Source organism: Anser anser (genome assembly GCF_964211835.1).
Source record: "Anser anser genome assembly, chromosome: 1".
Lineage (NCBI taxonomy): Eukaryota > Metazoa > Chordata > Aves > Anseriformes > Anatidae > Anser > Anser anser.
In genome coordinates, this window is record NC_139720.1 from 73,683,408 (window position 1) to 73,705,416 (window position 22,009).

General features: G+C 40.0%; 1 protein-coding gene across 5 annotated transcripts in view; it reads left to right on the forward strand.

The window, feature by feature from the left end:
* The window catches only part of KIAA0930, a 76,171-nt gene that overhangs the window by 44,200 nt on the left and 9,962 nt on the right, over window positions 1-22,009 (forward strand). For 4 of the 5 annotated variants that reach the window (XM_083846188.1, XM_083846190.1, XM_083846192.1 and 1 more), the window contains 6 exons: window positions 11,926-12,033; window positions 13,349-13,426; window positions 16,547-16,648; window positions 17,097-17,237; window positions 18,958-19,152; window positions 21,339-21,501. In XM_083846188.1, coding sequence (XP_083702314.1) covers window positions 11,926-12,033; window positions 13,349-13,426; window positions 16,547-16,648; window positions 17,097-17,237; window positions 18,958-19,152; window positions 21,339-21,501 — 787 coding nt within the window. The remainder of the gene's footprint in view (window positions 1-11,925; window positions 12,034-13,348; window positions 13,427-16,546; window positions 16,649-17,096; window positions 17,238-18,957; window positions 19,153-21,338; window positions 21,502-22,009) is intronic. The other variant, XM_083846189.1, reaches the window with a different exon arrangement.

Here is a 22,009-nt window from a genome sequence, read left to right on the forward strand (position 1 = left end):
TGAGGTCTGCAGCTTTTAGTGACATGACTGCAAATAGGATGATAAATCTAGCAACTAAATTTGGTCCTAAAGAAAAAGCCATGTGTGGTGAATCTTCGTATTAATGAATGTTATATGTAGCTATTCCTCTTTGGAATCTGATCACAGTTACAGTGCTTTGCCTATTTTTTTTAAACATTGCAATTTAAACTCATGTAGAGACACAGGTGTCAAATACACCCTGAAGCATGTGGGTAGACATTACAAATACTGGGAAAATTTTGAGGTGAAGTCCCAGATCCTCTGAAGTTAATGAGAATTTTGGAGAATTTTGCCTTTTTTTTCCTTGCCTTTTTTTTTTTTTTTTTTTTGCTTTTAACTTCAATGGGTGAGAATTTCATTCCCATTAAATATAAAGTTCTAAAATAAACTGGTCGGTGAGCTGCAGAATAATATAGCCGGGTCACTATATATCTGGTCTCTCAAAAAAATCTCCCTCAGCTACACTTGCTTCTCCTCTTGTCCCTTCCCTGGGCCCCTCCAGTCTCCAGAGTACAGTTGATCTCTGCCCCCAATGTCCCACCAGCAATGTCCCATGCCTCTTAACTGTATATGTCCTTTTTCTATATGCTTTTCTTGGTTGCTACCAGAGCAAAAGGTAGCCTTCACCTTTTCTTGGTGGTTCACAGCAAATGGCTGCTGAAAAGTTAGAAAAAGGACAAGTTTTCCTGGCCCTTCTGCACCAATAGTAAAAGCATGGGGTTGTCTCACTGCTGATTGTTGTGATGATATGATTCTTGAGACCTCTGTGAAATTTATTTGAAGTTGGCCAATACATTTGAAAGATGGGTGGGAGTAGGAAGGAAGTTGATGTGTTCTGCAAGTGCCATTTCCTTAAACTAAATGTTGAATTTTTTCCACCCATTATATGCACTATTATATCAGTAACCTTACACCTTTTTATGCATATAGCTAGTTTGCTCTAAGATAGAATCTGTCTGGTGATCCCACATTCACATGAGGTGATTGCCGTTATCCTGAAGTCCTAAATACATGCAAGAAAAGAAAAGGGAGAGGACATTCTGCAACAAGTTCAACTGCTTGTTCAAAGCAGCAAAGCTTCTTCAGGACAGGAAATACAGGAGCTATTCTTGCAACATAGTCTGGATGACTTTGACATGAGTGGGTCTCCCATTTACAGATAAATGTGCCAAAACTTTGTTTGTTTACATTCCAATTTTAAAAGCATGTACATTGGTAGCCCTCTGTGAACCCTGTGCTCCTGATGAGTACAAGCTGGAGTAGGAACGGTGTCTGTTACAGCAGCACCTTTTGTCTGTCATCAGCCATTCTGCAACTTGGGTGATGGAAGAGGGGGTAATCCACTGCTGTTCTAAGGTTCTTATTCCATCTGCAAACACCCTCCCATGTCCTTGCCTACGAATTCATGTAGCATTTATTTGAAGTAAATCAACCAAGTTGATGACAAAGCTAAATGTAAATCTTGCCCTTTGAGATGATGTGGGCTGCAAAGTTTCTCACCTGCAGGTCATGAGTGAGTAGGAGAGGTTAATCACCCAGCATTTCTCATGCCAACAAATGGAAGAGAGAGTCCAAAGCCATGAACAGATTCTTTGGGGTAATTACATTACGGAAAGATGAGAAACTGCTGTTGGCATGCGACTTGTCCCATTTGGACATCTGAAGGAACTTCTGAAAGATACTGGAGACTGAAATACCTTTTTGCTGTTCTGATTTATCTAGAGACAGTGGCAAGTAAAGTCAGCTTTTTAGATCGTTTACTGTTATTTCTGTTGATATGGCTTTTGATTATACCGAAATGGTTATGGCAAGACATTTCAAAGTAATATTGCAACAAGTTTTTTGTTTCGTTTTTTAATTTGATTTTTTCTGTCTGTAGCTGAACTTTGCCTCTTGCACAAAACTGTTCATTGTCCCTTTATTGCAGTGGGCTTTGTTTCAGCTTTACAGCCACGATGGGTGTCTAGTTGTCATAGGTACTGGACATTATGCTGCCTTTTATGTGGGCTCCAGAGTGTATTCCAGGAGTAGCAGGTACTAATTGTAAAAAATTAATAGTATCTGGGAGAAGGGAATTGGAATTTCATGTTGGAGGACTTTCTTACCATTGTCCTGTGGAGTTGCTGCCAATGAAAATTACAGTAGCCAATAATCCTAAAGACCATATTATATCTGAAAAAAATCTTTTTCTTTTTAGTACAATTGCAGTGTTAAATACGCTTGTCCCCTTTTAAATATTATTTTGGATATAAATATTTTAGGCAAGGCTAATAATGTAATCTGTTGCTAATGTCATTGTCCCTTCTGCAGCTTCTCTATATGACAGGACTAGGGATGCACCATTCCCACAGGGCTTCTCTGCATGCTCCAGAAAATGCCTGACTTCTTTGATTTTCTTCCCATTTAACAGAGACAGGTCTGTCGGTGCCGAGCAGATGGATTTTCACGGGTGACTTGTTCAGATCAGTTCATGCTGTCTTATTCGGTATATATTCCACAACGATGCTTGGCAGCCTGTTACAAAACACACAAACTGCCTCATATACATGGCTGCATTACTACAACTAATTGCCTGGTAAATAGATAGGAAGCCAAGGTCTTCGGAGATTGGAGTAGACCTTGCCACACTTGGAGATTTCTTGTTCTGCAAAAATCCCATATTTCTGTGCCAAAGAGTCCTGGAAGCTCCCATCATTCTACTGCTGTCATTTCCTAACGAATTGTACTGTGTTGTTGATTTGTTGTAGTGCATAGGCAAAGAAGCCCAGGAGTGACCTGCATCTTTGTGCTTTGAAGGTGTGGAGTTTTTGCCCAAAGAGGCAAACACTGCTGTAAAGGCAGCTCCAGATGCTAGGGAAAGTTTGCATACACTTTGACAGATTTTTGGCAGGTCAGCTTCTGTGCAGCCAGCCTTGGGTCTAATGAGGAAGAGCTAAAGCCAGAGCCACTGCAAGATTTTGGCATTGTCACACAGATCTGTGTTGCCACTGGGTTTCAGGTAACAGTCTCATCTCCCATGTTGCTTTTATCTGTATGAATTACTTCCACTCCCTTCCTAAGAGTCAGATGAGCTGGACTCACAGCACACAAACCCTCTCATCTGGTACTGTGTGACTTTGGTTCAGACTGAATTTACCTCCTGATATCTGCTAATCTCACACTGGACACCTACCGGTAAAAATACCATGGTATGTTCTGAACTGAATCAGGGTTATTGATTTTTGTTGTTGTTGTGTGTTTTTGAGATGCAGAAATTGATATAATCCCTTTATCTTCCCATCACCAGTATATTAAAGGAGCTTGAAACTTTTAATGAGACTAATTCAAAACTTAGGGTTGTTACATCTTTAAATTCGATAGTATTCTGGAAGTTAAAGGATGTGTGCACATATTTTGTTCATTTAGTTAAAACTGTTAGGACCATGTCTACTGGGATTTGAAGTCTTTCAGAGGTACAGTGAAAGTCAAATAGAAAAGTGCATGCCCTTTATTTATGTTCTCATCGAAGTCCATGGGTTTTCCTTCTTGCATAAAGTCAGAGAACTTCTATCAGAGAACTTGGGCTTGTATTTTGCCCTTAATGCCTTTTCTGGACCCGTCTAAGCATTCAAATATCACAGGTTGAGTGCTGCCTCCAAAGTGTATTTATATCTATGATAACCTTGTGTAAGTTAGTCATTGAGGTGATGTGGAAGTCTAAAACTGCATTGGTTTTTGAGAACACACTGAAGTAGTGGGAGTGAGAATTGATGTCTCTGAGTAAGTTGGGGAAAAATAGATTAAAAATAGATTTTTTGGTGAAAGGAGCTAAAGAGGACTGCTTATGTCCCAAATGTTGTTCTGACCAATCGGTTCTAATAAAAAGCTGCTGTAGTAATAAATTCTGTCTCTCTTGCATCCATAAACTGCTTTACTACAGTAGCAATATTGGTGCTGTATGAAGTGTTTCAAGTTACTTTTAACATAGATGTTCAAAGGATCCAGAAGGAAAAGGAGTGTTAATGTTCTGCACAGCTTGGAAATATAACTGAATTTATAGTTAACCAACTGCACTAACCGCAACATTGATGTAAATTTTTTTTTCCTTGGCATTGCTTGATTTTATCATTTAGCACCACTTCTTTGTTGTGCTTTGTTTTCTCTGATTTTTTTTAAGAGATCTTTCATTCTCCTAAATTAAAAAAGTTGTTGTAGTTTGTTTACACTGGTAAAATTTATTCATCCTTCACAGTGTTGGAAGGTAGCACATAAGGAGAGAGCAGAACAAACTAGAAATGTGCTTGCGGGGTGAGGAGGAGGGAATCTGAGGCATGGGAGAGGACATTAGTTCCGTTGGTGAATTTAGAAAATGATTTAATTTGATTAATATTTTTAAGATATCACTTCGGAATTGTACCTGTTTATTACAGGGAAAAATAGTAAAGAGACAAACTAGTAAAGGGATGAATGTGAGAAAGATGCTTGAGTGTTGAAAGCCACTGGGCTTCACAATAGATGAATGCACCATGTGATGGACCTTTTAAAACTGTGCTCTAGTGAACATGCTGGTGAATAATACTGCGTTTGTAGGAGGAGGAGCAGTTTTTGAAATAAGCTTTTTTCTTTTGCTGTTTTTCCTGATCTTTTGAACCCCAAAGTTTGGTAGCGTAAAATCCTATAAATCAAGATCCAGTCTCTGTGGGGCAGCTGGGTCTGAAGATGGTAGGAGGATTTCCTAGCTGAACTTGTAAGTTGTTCTGTAAAAAAAAAATCTTGGGTGCTGTTCACTGTCTCATCCTCCTCTCTTCATGCTTACCTCCCTCCCCTTTAACTTGTTTTTTAGTGAATGTGGTCTAGGAAGCTGAAAAGTGGTACTATTACTAGCTAGGCTTGTAATCCTATTGGCTTTCTCTTAAAAGAAAACCAGAATCTGCTCTTTTTTTTTCCGATGGCTTCTTAATAGCAACAAAGTAGCTTCTTGTAAACTGTGTTCTTATTATCCCATTCTTTCCCTGCTGCCCAACTGACAGCCTGTGTTGATTACAGATTTCTTCTGAGGAGTTTTTCAAGGGCTTATGAGTTAAGCTGTGCAAACAGCGTGATTTTCAATTCACACAGGTGTCACCAAATAGCTGTAATGTGTTGGGAACTACATGGAATTAATCCTGTCCTGCGGGAGGGGTTTTTTTGGGGGGGGGGGTAAAAGCAAGGGGGTTGCTTCGTATCCTAGTGTTCATATTATTAATATCAGTTTAAAAGATTGGTCATGTTCTTGTAAGCTTTGGGGAGCAAATGGTCATGATAGTGAAAAAGTAACCATTTTACCACAAATATTTTAAACCTAGACTAGAGTCTCAGATGGATTTTTCTCAGTTTTATGATTAAATGTTTCAGCTGTCTGTAAGTGTATAACTAATGCATGCGGTATATTGGTTTCCAGTATAAAATCTGTGATTTCCTATCACTTGAGTTGTTCAGCAAACATAATCAGCCTGTAATACATCTCTCTGAAAGGCATATTTCTGTGAATAAAACTCATCAGTGTTTATCTGCAATAGATGCTTTGTTCCTTCTCACTTAGGGTGTTACTTCTGTGCAGATGATCACTCCTGGCAACAGCTCCAGTAATAACACGCATCCTCTGCTGCAATAAGCTCATGCTGGCCCTGCCACACTCCCTCCAGTGCCTCTGGTGTCACACCGGTGCAGGCACAGGCATTGCAGTGCAGAAGGACGTGAAATCCTTGAGACAGACCATAGCTTGCCTAGTATGCAAGAGCTGTGCGAGAAGGTAGCCAGAATATTTGCCAGTCATGGAAACGAAATGGGGTAAGGAATGGCAGGATGATGGAGGAGGGTGTCCTGGCTAGCTGAAGTGGCAAAATGGAGTGCGCAGTCAGGGAAATGACACCAGGTGGAGGTGTTTGTAAGGGGGCTCTGCAGGGACGAGTGGCTGGGACGGTAACATCACAGCAGATTCAGATTTGTGGGTGACACAGATTGGTGGCATATGAATTACTGGGAGGGCAGCACCATCGGACTGCGCAATCTGATCCCTGAGAAGTGTGGATCTGTTTGTTAATGTTGTAGTTCAACATGTCAGTGTCAGAGTGCATGCAGGCTTTAGAAAAGATACACAAGCCATGGAGCACAAGTTATTTAGCATGAGATCATTGATCCTCTGTGCGGAAAGGAAGCAATCCTGGGGTCTGTAAACAGGGGGGTAGTAGGAGTGTGTGCCAGTGCTGTGCCAGTACCAGGAAACTGCAGTACTGGGGAAATACTGAGGGTCAGAAAAAGAGCACAGTCTGCAGAGCTGCAGAGCTGCCCTGCTGTGGGAGGCACAGAGACCTCCTAACAGAATTCTGCACAATTCAGAAAGGTTAATGAACAACAAATTTAAAGTATGCATGTTCCTTCATGAAAAAAAAATAAAAAACACAAACATACATACATACATATATATATATATATACACACATTGAGTATTAAAAAACTTCCTAATATAGTGGAAATACACATTGCAAGAACCAGAGGCTGAAAAATGAAAGCAGCTGAATTAAATGAAGTTGCACGTTTTTAGCCAAGAGGATGATTAATCATTGGAACAAGTTCTCAAAACAAGGTATTTTCCTAGGCACTGTCTAGTCAATTGTCATTAACTTTTCTTTATAAAGAAAATGTCAGGGTACTCCTTCCTAGCCTTAGTTTGCGAACTCTGTGAAAACTGTATAAAGGTGTCATAATGGATTTCAGCTTGCTGAAACTGTAGAAGGGTCATTATCTTGACTTGAATGGGGAAATCTAGGTTAGCTTTTGGATGTTGCTGGTAATAAATAATTAGTATTTATGCAATTATTTCTATTAATAATGTTTTCACACGTGCAGGAAGGTGCCTCTAATCTAAAGCCAGATGAACAGACATCAAAGTGAGATATGACCAAGTGAATCAGCAGCCGACCTGGAAAAAGACCCAGTCTGAGACAGGCATGTTTTCATGGGAGGACTCAGCTGGCCCTGAAATCCAATGTGTTCTTCAGTCTGTATCATTTCTTAACTCTGGAAAGCCAAACATGACAATGTGAATAAAGCCCAGAAAATCACAAAACTGTGTACTGAAAAGCACGAGATCCTAATCAAATTGTATGCATATAAAATACATTTTTATATATTATATAGAGTAGTTTAATATATTTTATATTTTTGTTATATTTATGACATATATATATATAAAATGTATTATATATTTTTATATAGGTATAATGTTAAACCAAACAACAACAACAAAAGATTTACATTTACTGCATGATATCTATGTAAATATAAGGCAACACTTCTGTGTGTGTTTCTCTTCAGTCAGGAAACACTGTGCTCAGCGTTGTCAGCATCGGCTTACCTAAATTCATGTAATGGTTTCTGTTACTTGGAACCTGTTGAGATTTTTGGCAGCTCTCCTATTTATTAGTGTCTGAACGCTTACAGGTCAGAACAGGGAATGTGTTAGTCTTCTGTTTTCCTGTACTGTCAATCCCAAGTGTCTTCTAGCAGTGCTGCAGGTACTTAAATAAAGAAGGTTAGTACTTACCCTTGATTTTTAGATTTTTGCAAGAAATTAAGAAAATCCCATGATGCCTGTTGAAAGATAGCTAATTGCACCATATTTGAGATCTCATAACTGCTATTCTTTTGCACATAAGTGACCTGAGAAAGGAATAGGGGCTTCAGATTTTGATTTTACATTTTTGGCATATATGCTGCTTCTATATAGTACCAGGAAGACAAGCATACAAATGCTGAATGAGCTTGCCAGGAAAGGGAACAAATTAGGTCAGCCTGCCAAAGAATTTAGATTGTTAGTTACTACTGTTTAATATCAGCACATATGAAACAGTTACTTTGAACAGAAATTGTGTTTAAAGTTTTTTGTGTATTTTTTTTAATGTACATTTTCTTGTGAATGATTGATTTAGATGCCTCCTTTAGTAGCTAATGGTAAACAAATGGTTGCAGGCTCCACATGGGGTTAGCCCCAGTCTTCCTTACATCTTTGGCCCTGCCTGGGACTACACAGTGTGCTAGTGGCAGTGGGATCACTTACTACAAGTTGAACCAAGCCTGTCGATTTATTTCCTGTAATATCAAGTGGCCACCATCACATAGCACCATGGCAGAAGAGGGAGATTAAATTATTTTGGGAGCTATGGCACTTGCACGGGAAACCAAACCCCTGGAAGCTGCCGTTCGGGTTGGCCGATCCAGATTCAGCACTTTGTTCTATCCTGAGATGTCTTTTGGATATTTCTGGAAGGCAATTGTTTGGAAATGAATATGAGACAGATGTTGCAGATACTGTGGTTATAGGATACCAGGTGAGATTTTCCAAAAGTGACTCGTAATTTGGGTGTCTTCACTATGTAGCACGTCAGCTGGTCGGTGGGGAGTGGTGGTGCTCTTTGTCATGAGGACAAGAGCTCGTTGCATTTTGCTCCTCAGATCCCTTTTACAGTGGTGCCTGAAACCACAGGCTGCCATGGCAGGTGATGGCTAGCCAGGCCCACATTGTGAAGAGCATTCAGAAATCCGTTTTCTGCCCTTCTCTGTTTGGATTAGCACTGCTTCTGTAGCCTCTGCCTACTGATGCCTGCTTTCTCTCTGGGAAGAGACCGTCCATGTCCTTACTGGTGTGACCTGTCAAACCAAGGTGTGGTGGTTTTACTCGGGTGGGCGGCCGAGCTCCACCACAACCACTCTCTCACTCCCCCTCCTCAAAGAGAAATGGGGAGAAAATACAATGAAAAGGGCTTGAGGGTTGAGATAAGGATGAGGAGATCACACAGTAATTATTGTGACAGGCAAAACAAACTCAGCGTAGGGAGATAGGTAATAAATCTTACTATTACTAACAAGTTAGAGAAATGAGAAACAAAAGAAAGAAACCAAAAGCACCTTCCCCCCCAATCCACCCTCTTCCACCTCCTCCCCCCCGGAGCGGCACAGGGGAATGGGAGAATGGGGGTTATGGTCAGTCTATAGCGCTTCTTCGCCGCCACTCCTTCTCAGTCACTCTTGTCCCCTGTGCTGTGAAGTCCCTCCCACGGGATGCAGTCCTTCCTGGACTGATCCAGCGTGGGCTGCCCACAGGCAGCAGCTCTTCAAGAACTGCTCCAGATATGGGTCCGTACCACAGGGTCCATCCCTCAGGAGCAAACTGCTCCAACCTGGATCCCCCACGGGCAGCAGCTCCTGCCAGGTCACCTGCTCCTGCGTGGGCTCCTCTCCACGGGCTACAGGTCTGGCCCGGAATCTGCTCCGGCAGGGGTCTTCCACAGGCTGCAGCCTCCGTCGGTGCAGGTCCACCTGCTCCACCGTGGTCTCCTCCCCAGGCTGCAGCATGGAACCCTGCTCCACTGTGGTACTCCATGGGCTGCAGGGGGACAGCCTGCTTCACCATGGTCCTCACCACAGGCCGCAGGGGACTTCTGCTCCAGCACCTGGAGCACCTCTCCCCCTCCTTCTTCACTGACCTTGGCACCTGTGAGGCTGTTCCTCACTCCTCTCACTCTCCCAGCTGCTGTGTGTGGCACAGCTTTTTTTTTTCCCTGTCTTAAATATGCTCTCACAGAGGCGCAAAACAACATCGCTTATTGGCTCAGCTCTGGTCAGCAGTGAGGCCCTTACCAAACATGGGGCAGCTTCTAGATCCTTCTCACAGAAGCCACCCCTATGGCCCCCTGCTACCAAAACCTTGCCACGTAAACCCACTACACAAGGTCTGTGCCTCCTGCAGTTTCTAGCCTGGCAAAAAAATGATCCATCTCCTTTTGAATTACAGTAGAGCTTGAGTGCTTGGCACTTGAGGCAGAAATTTGCTGTGAGCCGCGGTGTTCTGACCTGCATGTTGTTCTGCCTGGGAATCAGACTCTAAGTTAGTGGAGAAACTTCCCTAACCTAGGGAAAAATGTCACCGTTGATTAGAGAGAGGCTGTTCCCTGTTGTTATCTGTAATGGGATGGGAGGGGTGTTAGGTGAAAAAGCTCTGATCCAACATTGTAATTGCTGGGGAGAAGGAGATCAGCATCTGAATTAACTTCATGGCCAGAAAACAGTAGTAGCCAAATTTTGCAAAGTGAGATTTGGAATTAAAGAGGTGATTAAATTCTGCCTGGGTTAAAATAAAGGCTTCATGGGCTTGGAGGCAAAGTGGACTGAGGTGGTGTCTGCTGTGTGTTTCATCTCATTTACCCTGGTATTAGCTAAACCTGGAGTTGTACCCTTTAATTGCTCAGTTAGGGTTGTCTCCATCCAATCCTTCCTTTCTAGACAGCCTGACTTTGTCTCACAAGGTATTTCTGAAATCCTGTGACTATGTGTTTCTGTGCTGTTAGGCACGAAAATGCAAAAATCACCTTAAGTTTATTTGGAGATGAATTTAGATGAGATTATTGCCCTCAGCTGCCCCCAGCTTAGTCTTAGTTTTTTACAGTAACTCTCAATAATTTGTGCAGTCATGCTGCCAGTAGAAAAACTCATGGTTAGGAGCTTCAGAAATACAGGAATGACATCTGTATGTGTCTGTAGTGTTTTAAAAAGATATTTGTAAGTGGAAAAAAATCATAACAAACAATGCATTCAGCTTTCACGCTATCCAGTGATGGTATCAGCCTGAAATGTTGCAGTGTTTTCTTCATCTTCACTATACTTCAGCCTGGTAATTTTGTCCTTCCCAGAGGACTTGAAATAAAGATGCGTTTACTATAGGACCTAATCCTACTCCGTTTGATTTCATTCATGTATTCAGGCTTCTATGACAATCTATTTTCTAATAAACTAGCTTTACCCTTTTTTCTCCGCCCTATCCAAAACAAAATAAAAGGTTCAGGAGTTGCCCTGTTTGCATCTATGTTAACTGGTCACAGTATTCCAGATATTTTAACATATATTTAAGAAATGTTAACGTTAACCAAAAAGATTTTTGTCAAAGAGAAACAAATGTTTTTCCAGGTTTATCAAGACAGTACATAGCTTTGGCGTCTAAAAAGTGTACTACCTACCTATTCCACTATTTTGTTTTACTCGCTATTTCAGAGGGTAAGCTGTCCTGCAGATTTTTTTGTAAAGCGTCTTTAACTGCTTTAAAGTGTCTTAAAACTGCTCTTTAACTCTGCGCACTACATTAAGTTAAGTGTTAGTTATTGTCTCAGTTGCTTCAATTTATTAGCATTTGTGGGGTTGTTCTTGCTTTCTGAGATTACTTGGGCTTTTTGGTCTTTGCTTCTTTTTTAGTACAAATGAAAATTTCATACGTAGCTGGGTCCAGTTAGCACTGTCAGTGTGTAACATGTAGAAGAGGGTTTACCAAAATGATTTCTGTGAACTTCATCATCCCAGAGTCTTCCACGGCACTTGTGAACAAGCTCAGTTCTTTACTCCTGCTGCCACAGTGATGTGCAGATTTATTTCATTTTTATTTTATCCCTGGTGACATTCATCTGGCTTGGTGTAAAGGGGATTCTTCGTCTGTAGGCTCTTTGGGATGAAGGTTTGTCACTGCTGATGAGATGGCTTTGAGTTCCACTTCTCTCTGCATTGTGTTTTTCTTCAAACAGCTACCAGCTGACAATGGTGAGTGTTACTCTGGTGACATGTTTGATTCCAAGGGATTATGTTAAGAGAAATCTGTGTGTGTGGAAGGCAAATTGTATTTATTTCACTTATGCTAAAACATAGCTATCATAAGGAACAAATGAAACTTCACTTCTGTGCAAAGTCTTCCTCCTGGGCTGGCCTTGCATGGTCAGCAAAATCTGATCCTGACAGAAAAATATACCAGGAAGCTATGCAATGTGCAATTTCTGGTGTCAATATTATGTATGCATATAGGTACCTTCAGATAATATTTTTCAAGAAGATGTGATATTTTCTTAGCAGGTTGAAGTTGAAGTTTACCGAAGAGATTCTAAGAAGCTTCCTGGGCTGGGAGACCCTGACATTGACTGGGAAGAGAGCGTCTACTTGAACCTCATTCTACAGAAGGTAACAGTGATGCTTATTTAATTTTTATGAGCTATTTATGCTAGAGAGGTTTCAGGGAAGGCTTTGATCTGCCCTATTTCCTCTTTAGCTTTGGGGATTTGAACACTTCTGGAGAACAGAAACAAAGCATGTTTTTTATTTTGCCTTTCAGAGTCTAAATGAACAAAACCAGAGATAGTTTTTAGTAGAGTCCTGATAGCTTTCTTTAAAACCTTTAAATATATCCAATGAAGCAGAGCTGAATTTTATTCTCTTAAAAGTTTTACAAAATGGCAGGCTTTGCTAAGTATAATAGTTTGAAAGTGAACGAAACTGTTAAACTAGCAATGTTTTCATTAGAGTTCACAATATTGGTACAGTTAAGAGAGGAAACTGGGAAGTGAAAATACAGTAAAGGTGTTATGTATTGCACTGGGAGTTTGCTGTTCTTGACATCAGAGCTTTAGTAAGCCTTTTCTGTTTGTTGATGGGAAGATTAAACTAGCATGTTACTTTTTTTTTTTAAATTAACTTATGTGTTCTTCAGTTATTACAGATGTTACATTGGTGCTTTGGGAAGGTGAACAATACTATAGTCATTCTAGATCTCTGAAAAGTTTTGTTGATTATGATCCCAAAATGAGAGACTGCTGGCTCATTGCACACATCTTGGAGAATAACTTGTTTTTATTCTGTCCCCTTCCTCCCAAAATTCTCATTGCAAGCCTTCTCTGTAGAGAGCAGTTTCTGCGCTTATTTAATGATGAATTAAAACAGAATCTGTTTGCTACAGTCAGAATTCAGAAGATAACGTTACAGCTGGCATTGCAGTCCAGAGTTGTAACACATGCACCTTATAAGTTTTTTCAGGTTGTTTGGCAGGCTACGTTAATGGTTTCTGATCTCTCTAGTGTATTGCTTGTGTTCATTATTGCTTCTATTTCTTTCTTTTTGAAGGGAGGATATATTTTCCATTCCTACCTTAAAGTGTTCTTCTGTGTGGCATGCATATTCCACAGCTGACTAGTAAGCTTAATGGTAAACAACACTGATAGGAGTTTATTTACCCATAGCTTGTGCGCTCCAGCACGTATATTTATAAAAGATTTCAGTACTGCTGATATAGTGAACAAACAAAAATATTGTGGGCTACCAAGAGAATTGCAGGAGTTTTGGGATAGTAAAGAGAATGAATGAAATAGCAATACCAAAACAGTTTACTTTTAGTTAGAGCTGAAAAAAGTGAAGGCAGAATGTGTTCTGCTTCGTCCACATGAGTGTTTTTTATTTTTTCTAACTCTAAATCTTCGTTTGTCTATCTGGTGTGCTGTTTTAGCTGGATTATGTGGTGACGTGTGCTGTGTGCACACGCTCCGATGGAGGAGACATTCACATTCACAAAAAGAAATCTCAGGTGAGACTAGCCTATGTTTAACCGTAGATAAGAGCATCCAGTATTACCTGATCCTAAAAACTGTATCAACACCAGGACAGCAGTTCTCATGCTGTGTTCTGTCACAGATTCACACTTGTCCGGCAGCTCGAGCCTGTCTGCTGACATTTCCTGCCAGTCAGCTAAATGCGCTTTATAGCCCATCTCAAAAAACCATAAAGACCTCTTTGTGCTCTCAAGATTTATGTCATTGCTTACTGCATTTGGGGAGAGTGTGCTGGAGGGAGTATGTCTAAGTGTTAAAAATAATCTGAGGGTAAACCCAAAATTGTACAAGACATGAGTTACAAGAAACCTTCAGGGTTAATCTGTAATGTAGGGATATTAAATGATAGACTACTTACTGATTGCCAATTTCTTTTTATTGTTTTATGTGATTCTTGTTTTCTCCCTTCAACTGCTCTTTCCTTCCATCACTACACAGAAGGCTTTATCACTTATTTGTGTGCAGTATAAAGTTAATCCACGTTTTAGCATAGTGGAGGAGACTGAATAATTAAGCATGGGTAGGAATAAGAAATGCTAGAGTTCTTCAGTTTCCAGAAGATCTTGCAACGACTTTTCCTAGCTGGCAAAAATTCTACTTCAAAAGGCTTCTGTTACATAAACAGTTTATCTCAGGCATTTCCATTCCTTTAGCTCACTCAGCTGCTTGTGTGGCTTTACCTAAAATAAGCGAATATTTTTTAATCCTTTAATATTGTTTTACCACATTGAACTCAGTTGTTGTTTTGCCTACAAAGAAAACCAGCAATGCTAATCATTTTATTTGTAATTAGTGTGTTGAGCACACAGTTCCCTTCTGCCGGTTCAGTTAAGATACCATGTTAGATCACTGAAACAATCCTTTTATTTCTCATTGCTGTTTCTGCTGTGCAAAAGTCCAAATTTCACTCAGAGTTAACTTCTGCAAAGTTCTTTTGAGAAAAAGAAATCTGTAAATATTGCATGCCTGTTTGAAAACTAGGAAAATGAGGATAAGAGGCCTGTGTGAAGCATGTGAGCAATATTCAGAATGAGGAGAAGGTTTTCTGTTCCTCATTTTTAGAGGCTTATGCTGTGAGGCTGCTTACAAATTTTTCTTTGTCTCCCCTTTTCTAGGAGAAACCTAGAACACATTAGAATTTATCAGTATATACAAATAACATTTCTAGCTGTTATATGAAGAGAGAGAAAAGGCAATTCTAGGTACTGTGGAAAGCATATTTGCGTTAGGGCATTTCATTGGAACATGTACCATTGAGGCCATTCATCTTAAATGAACAAAAGCCAACATTTTAAGATCTTTATTACTCTGCTTATCTTGGTTTAGAAAGCATATATTACCCTCTCCGTGCACAACCAGATATTGAATAGGGAGAAATCCTGTGCAGGATTATTGTTACCGTTCATGAAGACACATAATCCACAAAGTGATTATATGAAGGTGCTTTATTAGGCGCTGGAAGTTAGGGGCATGCCTGCCCAAATCTAACTTCGTCCAATTTGTTCACTCAGTTCTCTTTTATCTCCTAAAATATTACATATGCATTAAGTTTCACAACACATCTATGCATATTCATTTCCTAGCTCTGCCTAGCCCCGCTTCATATGCTAATTATCTTATCAGTCCTTCTGCGCTTGCATATTACTCTGTGGTGGTCGTCCGGGTGGTCGTCAGGATGAAGTAAGATGTCTTCATCAGAGTTGAACTTTTTAACCTGTTCTTCTTACGCATGCTCTCTGAGCCCTCCGTCTCAGTCCAAACCGCAAGGTTGGTTTGATCCAGTTCCCAGGGTCCAAGAGGCCCCAGTTATCTAGATGTCTTGCAGATTGTGCATTCTTTTAGTCCTCCTTACTCCTCATCATGAATCGGTGCATTCTCCCATGCTATCCTTGCACATATATTTTGTATCTTCCAAGCGCAGCCCCAGAACAGTACATCACAAATGTAACACGTATTAAGCAATATTGTATTATTTCATCTTCTATTACCAACATTATGACATGCTATACTTCTCCAGAGCTGTGACAGAGCTACTGTGCTCATACCAGGAGAGTACCTAGGGCATGAAACCAGTGTAAAAAGAGGCTGACTTTCCCCTAAATTATTTTTCAGACTGTATCGATTTTCTGTTGGCTCGACAATAAGATCTATAGAAACTATATTTTCCTTTGGTGTATGTGACTGGAGATGAGTTTGGGGTGGTTTTTTTGGCTTTACATTGGATGGCATAAGAACAAGGGTGCCTGGAAGATGTCCTTGTTTCAGGCACCAGTGCAAGCCTGATCATTGGCAAGTCACGTTACTTTCTAATGTAATTAAATTAGCCCGTGGTGAATGTGTTGAGATTCATCACGTTACTTTAATTCAAAGCTTTGTGAATGGAGGTAGAAGCAAAGAAAGCTACTCAGTATGAATTCTTCTGCTTTTTAACTGTTTTAATATTGTTGGAATGATAAAATTTAAAACCTTTAGCTTTTTATATGTTGATTGTTTTGAAGAGAGAAAAGAACAAAGGAGATGAGGAGTTGCTTCAGAGGGAGGAACGTGTAACAGGAAGCACAATGGCTAGGGAAAGAAACAGAAGTAGAAGATGGGGGTGAGAAATCAAGTTCTTGTCCTCCTGAGAGCCTCACGTGTCATTACTGAGCAATATTGATCTTATTGTGAGACTAAGCAAACAATAATAACAAAAATCATTGTACAAACAAATAATGTTAGGTCAGCTATTCCACAGTAACTTTCTTGCTATGTGCTTTTGCATTGCAGCACATTGCAGCAACTTAGAAATAACTTGAGGGAGATGCCTTAGCATTACTATAGGTTGGTGAGAGGAACACACAGAGAAATTTACTATGCAGTAACTGATAACTTGCACATGAAAATTCAAGGATTTAACAAGTGGGAGATTCTATCATTATTGCAAGCTCAGCTTTGCTTGAAGGATGTCCAGCATTCCTAGCAGAAGTGCAAGTGTTGGCTGATTGAGCAGTGCTGGACTGTGGTGTTTTGGTACTGCTTGCCTTGTATTCAGCGTGCCCATTCCTTGGCACGTTTAACTGAAAGGATATAATTTTCTTTTTCGATATTTTTCTCAGCAAGTGTTTGCATCTCCTAGCAAACACCCAATGGACAGCAAAGGAGAGGAGTCAAAGATCAGCTATCCCAACATATTTTTCATGATTGACAGTTTTGAAGAGGTGAGTTCCTTGAGCTGCAGCAGGGTTTTGTCCCATTCTAGTCTTATGTCCGGAGTGGTTGTTTTCTGGCACCTTTTGAACAAATGTTTTTGGAGGGTTATATTCCAGGGGGTTTTATGGGGCAAGTCCATGATGATTTATTTGATGTTCCTCATTCTTTAATATGTTTGAAATCAGATTTAGAGCTGGATTTTGGCATGTGTTTTTATGATGGGCTGAAGCAAGAGAAGCTGATTGTAAGAGCTGCTTACCCAAACACATGACGTGCAGTGGACACTGCCTGGAGTCCATGGTTTTTGGAAAAGCTGTGATAGAGCCTACATCTCCATTACTTTTTCCCATTTACATTGAACCTACATTGGGCCTGAAGAGAATCGCGGGAATCTCAATGTGTTTGATCTTTACCAGCTGCAGTTTTCCCTGAAGTATTTCGTCTTGCATTTTGCAGGTTTTCAGTGACATGACTGTAGGAGAAGGAGAAATGGTCTGTGTGGAGCTGGTTGCCAGTGACAAAAGCAACACCTTCCAAGGAGTGATTTTTCAGGGGTCCATCCGCTATGAAGCACTCAAGAAGGTCTATGACAACAGGGTAATGTGGTTCTGAAAGACAATGTCTTTTGTAGCAATACTGACCACAGTTTTTCTGTGCTACTGTGAGGTTGTTGGCTTTTTGTCCTGTTAGATCATCTGCATCATGACCTATCCTTTTTAGTTTTGAAAACTGCTCCAAAGTTAGTGCTTTTGGGTGCACTGAGGTTGCAGCTGAGGTTGCTCAGATCAGGTTTTGTTACTCTTGTGTTTGCCAAAAGGAGTGAAACTGATGAAGATGCAAGAGTATGACATCAGAATGGATCTGAATAACAGAATTCTGGGAACCCTTTCATTTTTCTGAAAGCTCGTGGATTTTTCTAGTTACTTCAGTGAAGGCATGTTTTACATGAAGATCTTAAACTCTGATAACTATCTTGTTAAATGTAAAATGTGTTTTTGTTTAGTGTGTTCTCTACTCGTGGATATTTTCAAAAGGCCACTGCAGTTTCACTGCATTGGAAGGAAGCTTTCATTGCTTTTCTATAGAAACATGAAATGACTTCACTTGTAGCTTCAAATTCAGTACTTAGTCAAGATTGTGTGTGAGCCAATAAACTTCACAAAATATTTACTGTGAAGACAGTGCTGAAGGATTAAAAAAAGAAAAGGATGCCAGTCACTACCTACTGTGACTGTAAACTCCTTCATTTCCCTTTGTTCCTACCCTCTTCAATAGAGGGCCTGAATAATTTACCTTCTCCATGTTTTTAAATGTGAGTAGTTTATATTCTTATAGTCGTTTCTCCAAAGAACATGAGTATAAAAATTCTGCTTCATATTGTTTTGTTAGATGGAACAGAATTGTTTGTTTAAACACTTGATTATAGCCAAAGGCAAAACTTGAAATCTGACCTGCTTGTATTTTCACTCTTCTTAAGAGAAGAGAAGCAAGCTCTCTGTACTTCTGAAGGTTACTTGATTTCAGTTGTCTGTATTAATTCTTAGTGCAATATAAATTGTTATCTTATAAACAAACCAGGGCCTTTGATGGGATAAACTGCTGAAAGTTGTGATAAACCACTTAAGCTTATGCGTAAGTCCTCCTTATTTCACTTGTCAAAACCTCGACTGTTTTCATATTGGTCTGTTCCTTTTCCTAGTTCTCAGTTCAGTTCTCAGTTCAGTTGTGTTCACTGGAAATTGAGCCCTTTTCTCTTTTGAGAGGGTTCAAAAGATGTCAGGGTTTTGTGGTGAGCAGTGTGATGCAGGTTAGTTGTGCATGGGAGCTCTGTCTTTTTGCTTTGGGTTTGACAATATGAACACAAATGTCTGAATTGTACTTGCCATACAGTAGTGCCAGAATTGAGCTGTGTGCCTTGCTGGTTTTCTTATGTGTCTGTTACTTTTTGGACTCATACAATTGTCCCTGTGTGGGTTGTGTTGAGTTATGCATGTGCTTTCCTGTGCTTCAGTGTGCCACGTTGTGTGGGTCTGAAAAAAGCTTTTGTTTTATCTCAGCTTGTCATTGGATAACTTTGCTTTTTGGATAGCTGAAGGAGTTGACTCTCCTCTGAGCGTCTGTTTTTGTATCTGTAAAATTGCTTCCCCTTTGGAAATCACTTCAGACTTTGGCTTAAAATGTTTCCTAAGAATCAAGATAATGACCATTATCTGCTATGTTTTGGACTTATACTTAGATAACTGCTTTCAGAGAACATTATGTTTTATATTTGAAGGTGATATTTTATATATTTCTCTCCCATCTTGGTGCATTGTAGGTGAGTGTTGCAGCAAAGATGGCTCAAAAAATGTCTTTTGGCTTCTATAAATATAACAACATGGAGTTTGTCCGAATGAAAGGGCCACAAGGGAAAGGACACGCGGAAATGGCAGTGAGTAGAGTTTCTACTGGTGACACTTCACCATATGGTACAGAAGAAGACTCAAATCCAGATTCCCCAGTGCATGAGAGAGTAAGTAGTAGACAGAAATACTGACTTAAGGTTGAGCGTGGATATGTTTTGTTTAAAGCCAGTGGATGAACTGAAGCTGGAATTCACCCACATCATGGATCTGAACTTAATTTTGCTTGTATAGATTTCAGATCTATTCAGTATATGCAGATGGATTTTTGTTGCAGTTTCCCTTGAGCAAATAATGAGTACAGAGATGAGTGCATGACTCATACTTATGGAGGAGTGTTTTGTTGAAACAACAGTGATGTTGATGCCAATGAAAATTATGGTTCTGCCTATTTTTATGAAAATTAATAGATTCCATTTCTGTACAAGATGGGGTTTACCTAGAAACATGGAATTTGTATGTGGTGTAGGTTGCTGACTAAACTTCACAGGAGATTTTGAGGAGTGAATACCAGCAGTGCAAAGCCTGTATAATATTAAAGCAAAGACTGTGGATCAAGATGTACAACCATATTTATACATATGCTTAATTTTAATACAAGTGCAGTAAAATACCAATAGAGTCTGTCCAAAGATCCTGATTTGGCCCTTTTTCAGTCTTGAGCATTGATTTCAGTTAAAGCATTTTACCTAGTTAATGGGAATTAGGCAGTGTGTCTTTAAAATATCTATACAGATGTGTCCTGACCTAGGCAGAGTGATTACTGATGGATTCCAGCCTGGTTTCCTGTGTAACATCAGTAACCCGTGGAGTTAAAAGGCCAGCAGATCTGCTTCCAGTGGTGACCATGGAAGTCATGGGATTTCTCTTTCTGGCTTCCTAAAAGGCGAAATGAGCTGTCAGCACAGAGCTCATTAACTCTGCGCAAGCTCTGTGCTGTAGAGGTACAGCCTGAAGAAACCAGGCCTGGAGGGACTTCCTGATCTTTTGGCTCCAAGACTTCCAGTGCCTCTGTTTGATAATGTATTATCATTGCTCTTTGCTAATGGATTTAATGGTAATTTGTCTGTGTCTGGTTTTCCCTGCAGGTGTGATATGAAATGGCTACAGAATTAAAAATAAATTGAGACAAGCAGAGGTTAGAGATCAAGTGCCCTTAAGAGAGGATCAGTTGGGTGGTAGAATGCTTCTAATTTTTTTATGTTAATGACAGAGGGATGACATAGCGAGTTTCTGCAGTGCAGCATCAGCTTGGCTTGGCTGTCATCCTTACACATCACCTCCTTCCTTATTTGTAAGGACAGATATGAGCAGTGATCTCATCTCAGGAAGCATGATGGGATTGTTAAATTAACGGTGTGAAAAAGTAAGAATGAGATAAAAGTTGATCACCTCTGTTAGCAGAGTAGTTATCCATATTTTTTTTAATTTGAAAGGAAACGGTTAAAATATTACTAGCAAAACCAGTACACAATTACTGCAATTGAAATTCTTTCTGGAGTAGGTATGGCTGACTATAATTGAGGTTTACCCAACAGCAACTGCTGCTCTGAAGGAACAGTGTCTCTGTAGTTCTGTGCCTAACCTGCATTTCACCATGGACAATTATATCCCTGTATTTGTCATCACTTGCTGTAACCAACTCATCACTGGCCTTTCAACTTGTTTTTCTCCATCCTATACAGAAATAATATACATAGAGTTGCTCATTGACTTGTCTTTTGCATCAGCATCTTGGGTTATTAATTGTCTTGTGACCCTGCTTCACAGGCACAGTGACCTTTTACAGTGATCTCATGTGGCATCTGTTTAACCAGGCAAACAACTACCTCGTCTTTACCAAAGAAATGAAGATGCACAATTTTGTGTCCAGTACAGTACATTCTTAGCCTATTAAGTCTTCTGAATTTCAACATATAAAAATAACACTAACATTCTTGGTGCCTAAATAAATTATTAATCTGCATTTTTATTCCTTTGTAACTATAAATCCCTTTGAAAAGTGATCACATGATGGCTCTGGAGTTCTTTTTATTATTTACATAACAGTTGAGGGTGCTGATGCATCAAAATACTTTCATCTTGATGAGTGTCTTGAAGTTGAGATGACTGTGCAGTTGACACAGTCAGTTTATCAGACCACTCTGATAAAACTTGCAGCTGGGCACCAGTTGTGATTCTGATTTTTACATGTGATTACCTTGTGGTGCATATTTGAAACTGTTTATTTCCTATTGGAAGCATAGAACTTCTTAAACAAAACTTATCCTAGCATTTCCTTTATTTTTCCTTTCAGGTCACTTCTTTCAGCACACCACCAACCCCAGAACGCAACAATCGCCCATCCTTTTTCTCCCCATCCCTTAAGAGAAAAGTGCCCCGAAATCGAATTGCTGAGATGAAAAAATCCCACTCAGCAAATGACAGTGAGGAGTTCTTCAGAGACGATGATGGTGGAGGTGAGAGAAATAACACCAGCTAAGCAGACTTTCAGAGAGGAGGGGGAACACATCTGTGGAAAGGGATTCCAGTGCTGGATTTTCCAAAAGGTTTACAGTATGAAAAATCTAGCTCCACAGAAACTGCTCTGATGGTGTGTCTCAACCAGTCCATCTCTGGTGCCACTCTGAAACTGGGGTTATTCTTTTCAAAGCATCTCTCTGAAAGCTGGAGACCAGTGTGCCTCCAAGTTTAGTTATAAAAAGGCTAGAGCTTGGGTCAGTTACTATGCAGTGTAGTGAGAAGAACTGCTTTCCCAGATGGAGTCTTCTGTCTTTGATGTATTTCTCCTGGAGGCTGCACAGGATAGAATGGAGTTCTAAGCGTTTATCCAGAAGCCCTCATTGGTGGTGGTAGTGTCTACTCAGCATAGTTTTGCAATATCAGATCCTAGCATACTTAGTCATAATTATGAACATCCTTATTATTTTCCATTTTCTTTTCCAAATATTTATGGGAGTGAACAAA